The following is a 16,002-nucleotide window of genomic DNA, read 5'->3' on the forward strand; positions in this document are numbered from 1 at the left end:
GGAAAGGAAAATTCTCTCTTTTCTCAAACATATTTACAAAACATTGACTTATTATACATAAGTGTACTTGCTTGTGATATTTGTCGGTGCTTTAGTCATTGTTTCTTATACTTGTTTTGTGCATTACTGTAATAAAGAAAGAATTCACTACACTTGTCTGAAATTTATAATACAAATATGTATCTGTTAAAATTACTCTGAAATGCAAGGGCGGTTTTCTTTGTCAGGTTTGTGATTGTGAAACATGTTCGTCGTGATCTGATAAGTGAGCTCCCTCTACCTCAGCGACTGAAAGATTACCTTTGCTCGCCACATTATTATTCGGAAAGAGTTGAGCAATGTATGGCAGCAGCTGCTGCTGCTGCTTCTGATAATGAAGATAGTGCTTCCTCTGGAGCTGCAGGTGAAGAGAATGGTGTTCCTATTCAGGTGCTTCATCCTTCACAAGGAGAGTTAGAGGATAATCTTCCCACTGCACCAGCCCTCCTGCCAGGCTTCCCCGGTGTACCTCAGCCTGTGATGGATCGTGCCTCCCAGACCTCCCAGGCCACTTCTCCCAACCCACCATTGTCCAACCAGGATCTCCCTGACCTCCAACCTCTCGACAATATTCACATCTCGGGTCCACAAGAGACCGACTCAAACCATATGACAAGCAGTGTATTACAGACTTTTCAAGATCCAGACCATCACATCAGCAGTGTAGCACAGCCTTTCCCAGAGCCCAGCCACCACATAATGACCCCCTCAGTCAGTGTTGATAAAGATTCCAGAACAGCTACTAATCACTCCCCTACTTGTTGCTCACCTGCACATGTGGAGCGTGATACTTACCCTGCATGCTCACAGGTGACCCAAACTAGCCAGGCTCATACTGCCAGTGCCTCACCTGCCCTACAGGGTAACCTTGCCTTTGCTCACCAACATAGTGGGCCCCTCTCACTCAATTCCTCAACGAGTGATGTGCAGGACGATACAAGTTTCCCAGTTGATAGATCGCTAACATTTAATGACAGTGGTCACAGTGATGCAGGTAGAATAATTGCAAATGCAACAGTCTCTAGAGAATTTTTACTGATCAACCCCTGCAGGGGTCTTGATGATCATGTGTTTGAGGACTTAGGAGGTGTATGAAATCATTCTGTCCTGCTGAATAGCTTCTAATTTTGGAGTGCTGTGAATCTAGTTTAAGGGTAGCTGTTTTAGCTACCATGTTCCTGTCAGTTTGTGTTTGTATATTTGCTGAACGTGACATGTTGTAGAATTGAATTTATTTACTAATATATATTTATTATTGGTCGTTAACATTTGTTTATGATTTATATTGTTTAAACAACCAAAGACGTCAGAATTTTGTCTAAAGTTAGTAAAATTCAGGTAACTGATGCAGAAATGCATAAGCTGTGAAATATCTTGCATATTATTTATGCAAGTGTTGTTGACTCGGAGTACAAAGTGTGACCAGAACGTTCCAAGTCTAATTATACTTATTTTACGAGCACAGTGGGTGTCAAAAGTGAATGGCATAATCTGAGTGAATACTTCTCTTCTCGGGACGTCACATCCAAAATGGTACACATCATCATTATGTTTTTTCAGTGGTGCTGTGTACTAAAAGGTGGTGGTACTTGGCACAATTCACAGTGGGGGCCCCTGGCACACCGGGAATTTATTTGGTAAAGTAAGACTGTCAGTTGGGTTTACTTTTACACTGAAGCATTGTAAAAAAAGTCATATTCAAAATCCTAGTTGTTAGTATGTTGGAATAAAAGGTGTGGCGCACCAAGCCTATAAGGAAACATTTGCTATGCACCCCGAGTACTGACCGCACTCCTGCTTGTGACCGCACTCCTGCTTGCTTAGTGACACACGAGAACGAGATGATGCAGTACTGTGAGGGAGGGGGGCTGAGTTCCAAGGCACACCAGCCATGCACTCAGATAATTTAATTTATGCATCTTGATATATATATATACAGGAAAACCCCTTTCTGAACATTTGGGTCACACCTTGTATTTCAGGGTTTTTTCTAATTTAAGGTAATTGGCCCTTTAGAGTTTGCTTCATAGTTTAAAAAAAAAAAACTGTCACTGCCATCTACAAGCATCTGTAAGTTGACCCATCAAGAGCACTGCTACTACATTAAGATATTATTCTCAGCTAAATCTAATTTGTTTTCATAATGGGAACAACGGTAAATATAGCTTGATCTGTATCACTGATAAAAAGCTAATTCAGTAATTTGTTTTTGCAAGATTTTCATTTTTTTCTACTTGCAGATTACCAGTTGGAGTTTGCATGTTCTTTTACCCGATTATTTTTAAATCTGGAGAATTTAAGGTTATATATCGACCAACAGTAGAGTGCAGCATCTTCTGTACACAATAAAGCCATAAGCTACATGTCCTTCAGTTGAGATAATCTGTTCTTGTATGCTCGAGCCACCTTATAATAAATTATAATTGGTTTCTTTTTGCCGTAAACCATATTATTAACTCTGAAAAAAATTACTGAAAACATCAACTTTTATGGAAGATAATTTTTAGTAAATTAATACAATGACTATCAATTTAGGTTAAATTTTGTCATTGCATTAACCAGCCAAGAGTAGAACTTTACTAGCTTTAGAAATTGAGTTCCAATGCTTTTCATTGAAATGGCAAATAACTAATTGAAACAGGTGAACCACCACTAGATTTTAGCAAGAAAATTAATTCAGTATTATAGTTAAATTAGCTAAATACTGAAATTAAAAAAAAAATGCTTTTATAACTCATTGCTCAAAATTTCAAGCCACAGTTCCGAAGCAAATATTGGCACTCAGAATTTATGCACTAGTTTTAGCACCTGCTATTGTAGTTCATAAAATCGTATTTAATAATTTAAAAAAATCACAAATTGCGTAAAAATCAATTGAGCTTAATTTGGTTTGGTATGAAAAATTAACAATTGTGGCCAGACTTGCGCCTCAAACAATATTTTCTTCTTGTGTACCAGTTTTAATCTTCGGCTTCTTACCTGATAAGTTTAACAGTGGACAGTTAAGTTATATTTTCATACCCCATTTTTCTTAAGGTTTACAATTGTATTAAAATGCCATTTGATAACTTATGTCAATTTTAAAACTGGTATTTAGAGCATTAGGTTAAATGGGTGCTGGATAATAATATACTTTGGTGACTCACAAATCATTAATAGACAATGAAAGTGGGATGCTCAAGTCTGTGACCCCTCACTTTAGAGAGGTATGAAGCATTCTGGCCTGACAAACATAGGGAAAAAGCAATTTGCTCAGGTTCCCCAGTGATTTATTCTTCCTATGTTAGCATCTTGGGGAACATTGCTGTAACATCTGTTGGGGAAGTGTATTCTAATGTCAAGTGACTGTTAGCCATACTCAGTCGTAAGTGAAGGAAATGTTGTTAGGTTATATAATTGAAGAAATTGTTGGTGCATATACTGTACCATAGTTTTGAAATTTGTATTAGTCTGAAATTGTTTATTCAGTTCCACAAAGGCAGTTCTCATTTGATTTGGGATTTTGGTGTTTGAGATTATAACATTCCACCAGATTGTTTCAGATTTGTGATCCAAGACATCACCTAGACATCCAGACCATACATCAGCCTCTTCCACTCCATAATACACCCACAGTAGGTCTATACCCCTTGTTGTTACGGTATATTTTACCATATGCCTAAATGTCTAAGGGAATATTTTGAAAGCCACTTCTTGACAAACAGCACAGTGATTTTGTCAATTTAACTGTCAAAAGCAGCAAGTAGTAATGAATTATAATGGCTTGAAACAAGCATTGTGCTGCTCCTCAAGTAGAGGCTTAAAATTTGACCCTCAACAACGTGTAAACATTGTGATACTGGATTTCTCAACACTTCTCAGCACCAGCCATTGCCTAAGTGACATAATGGTGAAACAAAGGGGTCGGGGCCTAAAAGTGCTCACCCGCAGGTGTGTGGGTCACTGTTTGTAGAGCATTATGCAGGATTATTGTATTTGGGAATTTCAAGGCTTCTTGTAGTTGAATTTAATTTGCCAAAAATTTTAAATGTCAATTATTTGGCATCTGGTTTAAAGCATTATTACCTGTATTGTATACGAGGTGTATTAGTTGGTCTTGCAAGACCCTTTTTTAACTTAGCACCACAAGTGCTTTAAACCTGCATATGATCAGTGTTTGATATTTGAAGTGCAACAGAATTAAGACTTTTGATACCGCATCAATATTGTGTGTTTGTAAATGTTTTGGTAATTGAAATGAAGAATTTGACTTAATACAGTACAATGTCCTTATCTGCTGACAGTTGAATGAAAGAAGCAATACATGACATTTAACTAAAAAATTACTACAGTTACCAGTAAATGCACTATACTTTTGCCATTTTAATTTATTTGACATTTTATAAATACTGAACTTCATAAGAAATCTGTAAACTACCTTTCAGTATAATTATTAAGAATCATTTGTTACTTAAAGAAATGCAAGTGTAAAGGATATGGTAAAATTCTTGTTATAATGGGCAGCCAATTTCCAGAGGGGGGAACAAATTAAAATGCCTTTCTACCTTATGAAATAAGATGATACCACCCTCAGGCAGGCAGGACAGGTGTAGCAATCATGCCATTTACACCTTGTAGTGGCCTGCGGCTTCCCTTAAGAAGTGCGGTTTTACTTCATTCACTCAAGAAGGTATCTTGACGTCTCTAAATATACAGCTCTGCTGCAGTGCAGATCTTGACCAACAAGGTACTTAAAAGACAAATAAGTGTTTTAAACGATAGATATATTAATAGAAATGATAAGATTGATACCTTTCATCTAATTAGGTGACAAACCATCAGTACACTTGCCAATAGATAGTGTGCTTGAAATGTTCCAAATTCTACCGTGCAATTAGCTTTCATTATTTTATATATATATTATATATATATATAATATATAATATATAATATATATAATATATATAAATATTATATATACTGTATATATAATATAATATGCATGCATATGCAACAATGGTAAAAAAATAAACACTGATCCAAGTATGCAGAAAAACCACATGTGAAAAATAGAGAATGCTTAACGCGTTTTCGGCTACATCGCCTTCATCAGAGTTTGCTCTGAAGGCGATGTAGCCAAAAACGCATTAAGCATTTTCTATTTTTCACATGTGGTTTTTCTGCATCTATATATACTGTATATATATATATATATATATATATATATATATATATATATATATATATATATATATATATATATATATATATATATATATATATATATATATATATTATATATATAAATAAATATATTATACAGTATATATATATTTATATATTATATTTATATATTATATTTATATATTATATTTATATATTATATATATATTATATATATAATATATATATATATAATACACACACATACACAAGTGGAGTTAAATTATAATGTACCAGATTATGCAGTTTGGGATGTTGTACTCTTATCTACATAGTGACTAGAGTATAACTATTACCAGTAGAAAGTCTTGGGGGTAGCGTGCCCACGCCCCGACCCCGTCCTATGCCTGTTTGTTAATGTCTGCCATGTTTGACAACAGCACCAACTTAATATGAAGTCATGTTTGATATTTAGGAAATAGATACAGACAGTGTTTTTAGATTCTTGTGACAGTCAGCCATCCATTTTTATACTTGTGGTAGTAATTCTGTAAGTCTAATATTTCCTGTTTTGTGAACAGGTTAGATGACTTACTGCAATGGATACCAAGACTTGGTTTGGCTGTTCTCTTCACATATGTTGCAACTTTGTTCCTATATGGCATTCAAGACAACAGTCTGGTAGTTTTGTCAGTTTGTTTATTAAAGTAACATTTGAGGATAATTGCAGTTAATAGTGACTTATTGTTTTAGATGAAACGATGTATGAACTCGAGTTATGAAAATTGTTGGAAGGCTCAGCTTCTTTTGCTACAGCTCAAATTACTACATACCTTGGTTATGTAGAAGATTGCATGTTATGCGAGTTTCTCTGCTTAAATGCATAGAAATTCATTCCATAGTCTCATGAAAATAGAACACAACAAGTTTTTGGTAATGGTGTGTTTTGGCATTTTTAGTATAATACAGTTAGGTTCAAGTGCTTATATGCCAGTTACAGTCACATTACTGTGCAAAGTATCCAGAAGTAAGTTCACACAACAGCATTATTAATGCTGGTATTTTTTTTCGATGTTACCTCCGCTTCAGAACTGAAACATGCAGTTTCAGACCCAAGTAAGTTTGGTGTACCAGTTTTAACACCTAGAGTACTCCTGGTGTAATAACTCCCTTGTGCTTGTCATTAATACCTGGTAGCTATTCTCATAGTATAGACTCCTTCCTTCCAAACCTTATACTGTCCACTTGTATCAGGGTAATGATCCCTTCTTTGGAACATGAGTGCATAAGAGGCAAAATGTCATATAGTAACTGCAGTCAGCATCTGCACTATTAGCAAAAGGCTTGCCTAATTTCAATTTATAATTCATCATTTGTCTAAGACATAGAAGCAGCCAATAGTAATTGATGTTAAGGAAGGAAAATAACTAGACTACAGTAACTGTAAGATGAGCATTTGCACCATGTACATAGGAAGGCAAGCAGCCAGACTTACAGTAGTAGCAATAGGGACCTGCACACTTTGATGCAGGTTGCCAAACTACAGTAATTACAAGACAGGCACCTGCACCATGTACCAAGCCAACTAACACATTTTGTGTGACCATGGTATATCATGGCACATGCTGTGCTCAACAGTGTAAAAGACTAGCAGTGGTGTGTGGCTGTCGTATTCTTATTTGAATGGTAGTTTGTTTGGTATGACCCATTAACCTGAGCATATGAGCCATGCTAGCAGCTGTGACAGAGTTATCATGACCCAAATGTGGCACTAACATGAGAGATGTTCTCTGCCCTGCTGTTGTTGTTGTTAACCTGTAAGAAGTCGTCCTGTGTCCAGCAAAGCTCGGCACATCCCCTCCACCTGCTCCAAGAGCAAAACTTTGTGTAACCCACCAAATACAGATATCATGCAGTTATTTTCTCTTTATTTTTTCCTGAATCAGATTCAGAGTTGTTAACCTGAAGTTAACTCGTCAGAAACTCAACACAATTTTAATTTCTCCTCGTGGAATTTTCCAAACGAGTATACTGTAACAAGATGTTCGAACCCTTCATAAATGATGAGTTGTAAATACCACACAAACCACCATTTGCTGAAGGGCATATGAAGATACAGTACTGCATATTATTCATTCCTACATTGTAACCATTTTATTTAATCACCTTAATCTAATTCCATAGTGAAATAATTTTGTATAACCATAAATTAATTGCAGCATGGAAACACAAGCATTTAGTGAAGGCTAATACTGTACTGTACTGTAAGGTAAAAATTTACATATTTCTGCAATTTGCACTCCAGCTTCTCAAGGAGCATTACACAGGTGAAGTCTGATTATATATTAATACTTGATGGTATTTAAAATAATATTGATTTTTATTAAATATTGTACTGTATTCCACTTAGTTTTATGCACATGACGATGCAAAATTCAGACATGCATACTATTTGGGTACCCAACAGTACCTGGGTCTCTCTCTCTCTCTCTCTCTCCTTCTCCCTACCTCAGAAAATGTAATGTTACAAAAAGATGAGTACCAACTATGGAAAGCTGGAATTCATCATTTAACTTTTGCCTTGGAAATTTGAGTGTGAAGCTGACTCCAAGTGTCTGACCGTTTAACTTGGACAGACATTCCTTTTCATATACATATACAGTACCGTATGCTAGATGAGGTGCCCACCTGTGTCAACCTAATTTCTTCTCCTCTTCACCTTTCTTCCCTCCCCTGCACCTAGGAAAATTTAATTTTATGAAATAAAAGAAAAGCTGCTAAAACTTTTCTAAAAACAAATCCCAAATTTTAGACCATGTAAATTGCAGGGAGTCACTATAGGTGTTGATATTTCTTTGTGTGCGTCCTCCCAATTGGCACATGACACTCATACCCTTCATATGACATCTTGTAAAGCTGGATGAAACTAACCTCAAGCCTCTGGCCTCCTACCTCAGACAGTCCAGACATTCATTTTTTTATAAATAATATACATGCTGTACAGTATATGTATATTATAAATTTTTTATTTTTATAAATAATTGTTTAAGCAGTCATTTTGGGGCAGCCTGTACACTAAAGGGACTTGAGTCATGCTTGGAATCTCGCAGGCATGTCGTCATCTTGCAAGATCTAGCTCATCTTGCAGCATTGTCAGCCCTCCATCAGGGTTCAGGATTAAATGATCTATACAAATAACAATGAACCTTATTTAATGTCGACCCAGTTTATATCATATCGTTTTTACGTCACACGGAAACAAATAAATTTAAACCTATGGCATCAGACAGGAAAATGGTCCAGTTTTCTTGTTTCCCAATGAAGGGTAATGAAAACTGGAAACCTATGGTACTTACAGAATGGAAGTACTATATTTGAGATCTAACTTAAATATTGTCAATGAACACTATTTACCATATACATAAAACAAAACTTTTTGTTTACTAAAAATAATAATAAAATAATATACTGTAGTTAAAACCTAAGCTAGAAGTTGTCAGTTTCACGAGACGATTTTCAGGAACCTATCCCTTGTATTAAAGGTTCACCTATACTGTACTACATAGGTTAAGTTCACTTTTAAGCAGTTTTGCTTAACTGGAGCATGTCATATGATGGCTTTTACTTGCATAAAACAGCTAATGTTTATTTCAACATTTTTATTTTCTTTAAAATTGCCCTAATGGTGGTAGTAGCAGGAAAATCTGATCACTGGCTATCTTGTCCATATCTGCAGCAGTTGAACTTAATAAATTAATTTTAATGGGGGACAGAAAGCCTCTGTATATACAGTACATACATTAGGTTCATATCAAGGATTCCCTTCCCCTGACCTTCCCCCAAAGGTTGAATTACTGACCCCTCCCTCGGATATAACCCTACAACAGTTGCCAAACTCCCGAGGTATGTACTTTATTTATTGCTATGAACAAAGCCATTGGGTGAAATATGCCCACCCAGTGGGCATAAGGTTTAAGTATGGCATTGGTACGGCATTGATTTGGCACTGATCTTGAATATTTCTCCCACTGAGCAACTATTGTATTTTTATCCCACCTGATGATCAATCTTGGGATCTTCACTTATGAGCCAAGAACATAGCCACTGTCTTACCTTACTGGTAAGACTTACTGTCTTACCAGTGGTAAGACGGTAAGAACATAAAGTCTTACCACTGTCTAAGATTAAGTGCATTATGGAGGTTACAGAAAATAATTAAATAAAATTAAAGTCTAGATTGGTACCTATGAATTTTCACCCCATTGACAACATGGAGTCTCAAGGATGTTCAGAGTACTACTATGTCTTTCTCTTATTACCGTCCAGAATGATCTCTAGGACCACTTGAATATTCTGTACCATAGACAGTGCTATATAATCCTGGCTCAGTGTTTTATTTAATAATTTATTCGGAATTCAGACTGGGCTTAGGCTGTTCGCTGTAAGCGTACAGCCTGGAAAAAGACAATATTGGCGACTGACTCTAGATTCTCTTATTTTGTTTCAGAAGGCAAGGGCCCATAGGGCCATCCATACAGCTAAATGGGAAAGTTGGAGCTCCTCTGTCTCTACCATTAAAGTTGACAACCTTCTCCCTCAGGTCTGGAAGATCCATTAGATTGCTGGTAAATTTGTTCCAGACCTATCGCCTGTCATTCATCTCCAATGTTCTTGAGTTCTTGGTCTTTTGCACTCGCCTCTAGCTCCCCTTGTAACAATATCTTCTTTCTGATCTCCAGTCTGCCCTGTCCCACTGTGGTTCTAAGGCAGTGTGCTTAGAGGGCATTCATTATGAGATGCTTTGCCATCTCCCTCAAGGTACTTTTCATTATTTACTCAATGTTAATAAAGTACAGTAATTGTATATGGAAGATGTCGTCAGTCCCTGATGACTGGCTTGAGTCATCAGGGACTCGAGTGAAATGTTCTTCCTATTTGGAAACCTGATACTCTAGGGACCTTCCCTAAGGTTTTTTGTCCCACTGCCCTGACGAGCTGCATCTGCAAGCTTATTGACCCTATGGTCAATGTCCGTCTTATGTGGTTCTCAGACAGTTGCAAGTTCCTCTTCCCCTCCACATTGGGATTTCACAAATGTCGCAGCATGATTGATGTTTTGTGGACCTGCTGTAGAGGTCTAGTTGTTCTGCCTTTGCAACAAAGACCTTCATGGTTGCTGTACTTTTTGACCTGGAAAAAAGTTGACACCGCTTGGAGGTACAATGTTTTATCCCGGCTTCATTCTTTTGACCTTCGTGACACTCTCCCACTCGTCCTTTCCTGCTTCCCCTCTCAACATTCTCTACCTCCTTTTCCCTGTTCGAATGTGTTCCCAAGGGTTGTGTTCTGAGCACTACTATTTCTCTCATTGCCCTAAATAGTCTTGCTTTCTTCCCTATGATTTTCTTGGCCCTTATGTTCATAATATCTCTGCTGCTAATGGGATGACTTCCCTTTCCCTCAACGTCAGTTTCAACTCCACTTCCAATTGATTCTGTATCATCCTGGACCACCGTTATGGCTTCAGGTTCTCTACTTTCAAGACTTGTGCTATGATTTTTACTTGGAAGCAGGTTGTTCTTCGTCCCCTATTGTCGCTCAACAGTAGTCCCTTTCTCTATTAAGATGCTAAGATTTTAGTGTTGATCTTTGACATTTGCTTGTCTTGGTCACCTCATATCTCTTACCTCTGTGTCAGATGCTCTAAGGCAGTTACATTACTAAGTCTTGTCCCATACTTCCTAGGGTGCTGAATAGACACGCACTCCTATTTGCACTCCTCTTTCATGCTGTCTAAACTGGATTATATCTACCCTACCTATTCCATTTAACATCTTGATATTCTGCACCATGCTAGGTTATGCCTTGCCTCTGGTGCCTCTCATTCGTCCCTTACCCTGAGCTTGTAAAAATTGGCATCTTGTCACTTCAGGATCATCTGGATTGATGCTGTACTGCCTTCACTACGTTGCTCAGTTTCTGAAACATCCTCATTCTCGCTTTTGCTGGGCTTTGGCTGTTGCCCCTCTAGTAGACCTTGTTCCCCTTTTACCACCCTTTTTCTGTACGTGTCTCTTGCAAACATTCCTTTCAGCTTGTGTTTGCAATATCTCTCCTCGTGTCGTCCCATCCTTGCTCCCTGCTTGCTCCAACACTTGCAAAGTTTTGCAAAACTTTGACCCACATTGTAAAGACTTCTACCTCTCCTATTGTTATGAAATGCCTTTTCCCTCACTCAAATTATGTTGCCCTTCTATTCAGATGGGCCCAAGTCTCCCAGTGTTGGATACTCTGCAGTCTTTCCAGACCAAACATGTACGTGCCACTTTCAGAAGCTAGCATCTTCATGGCTAAATTGTGTATGATTTTTTCTCTCTCTGTTACCTGCTTTTCCTTCAACGCTATCATTGTGGTTGAATCTTGCAGTGCTCTCCTGGCTCTAGTAATTTCATCCTATGCATCCTGTGGCAATTGAAATCCAACGTTGACTGTTTTTAATCTCTAGCAGATCTAAACAGGTTGAGTTTTGCTGGGTTCCCTACTATATTGGTGTTTGCACTTTCTAATCTATTTCCCAAAAAAGGCATTCCTTATTCCAATTTCTACCCATTTATTCTTAGCTCTGTGACCATTGGCAGGGTTGTTGGTCTTGTGTTACTGGTGACAAAGTGCATGCTCTTAAGGATAGCCTGTCCCCTTGGCCTTACTCCTACCACCTAGTTGGAAATGACTAGTGAGGGTATGTATTGGTCATACACGTTTAACTTTGGGGCACTTCAAGGAGCAGGCATTCCGTTAATGTCCCCTCTTAGAGTTGTGCATCTTTGATTTTCAGGACATTCGTGTCTTTGCTTCCACACCGTCCCCTGCAGTCATTTGTCCCTCGATTCAAAGTCACAGGATATTCAAAATGTGCAAAATATTACTAAAAATACCAATACAAGAATAAACGTGAACAAGACGAGCGATATCAAAGATATCGGATTCACCAAGGGTTTGTCCCTTGATGAATCTAATACCTTTGATATTACTAGTCTTGTTCACATTTGTTCTTGCATTGGTATTTTTGAGTGATATTTGCACCTTTTTGAATATCCTGTAACTATGATTGTGCTACATAGTCTCTTGCCATCTTGGTGCCTTTTGATAATTACAGGTCCTTGGGTGTTTTTTTTTTTTTTATCTTGCCCTAAACAATATGTAGGCAATTTAACTTCATAAGGTGTTTTGTACACAAGTGAAATGAATGCCATGACAAACTGCAGTCAATCTCATCACTTAGGCCACCAACATGGTAGCAAATTTAAGAAAAAGGATTACAAAATTTTGTTTACGGTGGCTTGTCCAGAGTAATACATTTCTATTATATCTGCAGATACACCAAGGCTATTACTTTACTGAAAGTAATGTAATGTATTTTTTTAGTAGCATTTAGATGCACCCTTTAATTCTTCTTTGATCTTAAACAAGGTAGATTATGGATGTCTTCCATATTTGGCAGCATGTCTGTTGACATTTTGAGCATTGTGTATATAGTACCAGCAGGATATCTACCTCAAAATGACAAGATACTGCCGAGCATTTGTCATTCTAGATTCAGCTACCTCAGAACAAAATGTTTCCAAGTAGCACAGGCCATGGTGAGCCCATAGTGGACTTACCTGGCACAGGAGCTGGGCTGTAACTGTAAAGCTGAGCATTTCATGAGTGTGGGGGAGAAAGTGATACATGTATTGGATATACAAGTCAAGAGATGCTTGCATGTAAAGTACAGACCAGCAAACCTTTCAAACTACATAAGGTAAAGGTAACTCAAGGTAAGCTCAAGGTAACCTCCAGGTACATGTGGCACTGAATGTTGTGTATGGAACATCCAATGCCATCGTGTCAAAACACTGAAAGTGTGTTAATGTATATAGTGCACATCTGAAAACAGTATACGACACCAGTGTATTTATGCATTTGGTTAGCCTATAATCATGCTTCAAAATATTCTAGGTTTTTATTTTGTACAAAATATTTCCATTTGAAAAGTAATACATCTCAAATTATATTACACAAACTGAAATACATTAAAAGTAAAATATAACTTAAATTTTAACAGTGATAGCTTTAGCTCATTTTCTGCAGATACACTGTACAGTATTTACATGGAGAAAAATGCTCCACATATGCTAGATTCTCACATCATGAAGCAAAGGAAATCAACTTGCCATATTACCCAACATGAGAATGAAGCAATGCTTCCAAGATAAATTGACAACATTCACCAGTCTAAACACTTAAATACATTAGCATTTTTAACACTTTTACATTCTGATAACGCAAACGCATTATTCATACTGACAATAAACATAACAATACTAAAACATGTCATCTCATCGCAATTCGTAAACGTATATTATGCATGACGGCGACAGAAATAACATGCAAACATTTCGACATCAAATTTATAAGAGAAAATCTGTGGGCGCCGTGATGACGGTTTGAACCTAAGCAGTGTGTGTTCCCCCCACACAGGATTCATGGGACCGTGCAGCGTTCCCTACCGATTTTCTCATTGATGCAGTCACATTAGTGTGATTACTCTCTTTGTATCAAATTTATAGCTATAACCCAACAAGTAACTTAGAAAACATTAAATGATTGTAAACTTTTTTTTGCATCCCTGAGCCACCCATGGATTCCAGAAAGTTTACTGTCGAGAACATCCAGAGAGGCCTGATCACCAAAGTGTTAACTTTACATTTTTCACTTTCTTTTGAGTAATAAATGTATGTATAATTAGCTTTCTTGCTGAAAAATTTATAACTTTGGAAGGCAACAGCTGTAATTACCATGCCTTCTCAAAAGGAACGTTAAGAAACAATGGAGATGGTGATTACAGCTGCTGAAGTCAACCAAAAAGTAAAATTTTAAAGTAATTGAAACTAATATGGAATATTGCTCGGCTAATTACTAAAATTCAAAAGGTGACTTTTGAAGACTAATTCCAACTTTCTGGTAGGATTAGTTAAAATTTAACACCGATTTTAAAGCACGCAATGAGATTTTCTATATTGTATCGGAAGAATAAGTAAAATTTGAATGAGATTTTCTATATTTGTATCGGAAGAACAAGTAAAATTTGTCTTCTACAATTAACAAAACTTTTTACTGGAACTAAAATAAACATTCATTTGTATAGCTGAATGGAATTTCTAAATTAAATGCAATCATTGGTAATTTGGTTCAGAGTTTAAGGTAATGGGTTGAGGAGGACCTAAGACTGAGGGATCACCCATCTCCCCTGGTGCTATTGGCTTGAACTGATCTGAAGCAAAGCGTGTGAGGAGGATACCAACACCTTCAATCATGGCTAGTAGCATTCCACCAATAACTGCACTACCTGCCATTGCTGCTGCTCCACCTGCAAATAAAAGCTGTAAGTTAAATACTGTATAAAAAAAAGCAAGTTTTCACAACACATTTAAGTATCTGATCAAGAATGCAAACCCTGTACAGTACTTATATCATTAGCTAAGGAGAAATTTAGATTGATTTAGGCAGGACAGAGATGGAGGGGATAGGGGGAGGCTTCAAAGCTTTTCAGAAAGTACACAGTATCCACCCTCACTCAAGGAGGGTGGGTGGGTGGGTGTAATATATGATATATATATATATACAGTGGTACCTTGGATTACGAGCGTCCCTGGTTATGAGTTTTTCGGGTTACGAGTAGGATTTGCTCAGAAAATTTGCATCTGGATACGAGCGTGTTGATACGCATATGGGCCGACCTAGCACATGGTAGCACAGCGATCGCCCCTCAGTTTACAAGTGCCTCACACTCGGTGACTATCCTGCCTGAATTCTTCACCATGATTTACAGTGTTTTGTTGGATATTTGAGCATAAAAGTTATTATATATCTCGCAATGGGTCCCAAGAAATCCAGTGGTAAGATTCAACCTAAGAAAATAGTTGTGAGTAGAGGCAGTAGAGGATGTCCCTTCCTCATTAAGAAAATGTGTGAAGTATGGGAAGAACTGCAAAGTTTTATTGAAAAAACTCTCCCAGATAAAGCTGTAGCAGGCCATTGCATTGACCTTTTACATAACAATGTGATGTCTTATTATAGACAAGTGTTAAAATGTAGGGAAAAACAAATGTCTTTAGACAATTTCTTAGTAAGACAAGCAAGCAGTGAGCCACAAGCACGTCCTAGTGGTATGCAGGCAAAACATGCCAGCAAATGCACTCCAGAGAGGTGCTCACTGCTTGATGTTATAATGGAAGGGACTCCCCTTCCAAACTGTAACACCTCTCCTCCTCCCCCTTCCTCACCATCTTCCATACACCAACAGCAGTCATCAGCAAGGGTAAGTAATAACTTGAATATACTTTTGTAGTGTAAATTTCGATGAATTAGGTATAAAATTTAGTTTGAAGTGAGGTTTTTGGGTAGTCAGGAACGGATTAATTAATTTCCCATTATTTCTTACAAGGAAATTGACTTCGGTTTACGAGTTTTCGGGTTACGAGCCGTCTCCAGGAACAGATTAAACTCTTAAACCGAGGTACCCCTGTATATATAATATATATTATGGTATATTGTTACCAAAAACATACCATGAATTTAAGGTAGCAGTTATGGCAAGCAATAGCAAACGTGAGTTATGTATCTGGTATAGAACCCAGAACTAAAGCCATATGATGATTGCTAAATGATGTACCACAATGATAAAACATCTGATAAATTGACACGCATTCAACAATGATTAAAACAAAAAAACAAAGGTTTATTTCACTTTAACTGTACTAAAGTCAATAAACCCAGCAC

The 16,002-nt window shown here is 37.3% G+C and overlaps 2 protein-coding genes across 9 annotated transcripts in view; one reads left to right on the plus strand and one right to left on the minus strand.

Moving 5' to 3' along the window:
• The window catches only part of Socs16D (Suppressor of Cytokine Signaling at 16D), a 116,221-nt gene extending 111,824 nt beyond the window's left edge, over nucleotides 1-4,397 (plus strand). For all 7 annotated transcript variants that reach the window (XM_069305854.1, XM_069305856.1, XM_045762825.2 and 4 more), the window contains exon 7: nucleotides 228-4,397. In XM_069305854.1, coding sequence (XP_069161955.1) covers nucleotides 228-1,134 — 907 coding nt within the window. In that variant the 3' untranslated portion in view covers nucleotides 1,135-4,397. The remainder of the gene's footprint in view (nucleotides 1-227) is intronic.
• Nucleotides 4,398-13,164: 8,767 nt separating this feature from the next.
• Tim17b (Translocase of the inner mitochondrial membrane 17b) overlaps nucleotides 13,165-16,002 on the minus strand; it is a 60,946-nt gene continuing 58,108 nt past the window's right edge. For both annotated transcript variants that reach the window (XM_069305857.1, XM_045762829.2), the window contains exon 4: nucleotides 13,165-14,590. In XM_069305857.1, coding sequence (XP_069161958.1) covers nucleotides 14,397-14,590 — 194 coding nt within the window. In that variant the 3' untranslated portion in view covers nucleotides 13,165-14,396. The remainder of the gene's footprint in view (nucleotides 14,591-16,002) is intronic.

The sequence above is a fragment of the Procambarus clarkii genome, chromosome 56 (assembly GCF_040958095.1).
Source record: "Procambarus clarkii isolate CNS0578487 chromosome 56, FALCON_Pclarkii_2.0, whole genome shotgun sequence".
Lineage (NCBI taxonomy): Eukaryota > Metazoa > Arthropoda > Malacostraca > Decapoda > Cambaridae > Procambarus > Procambarus clarkii.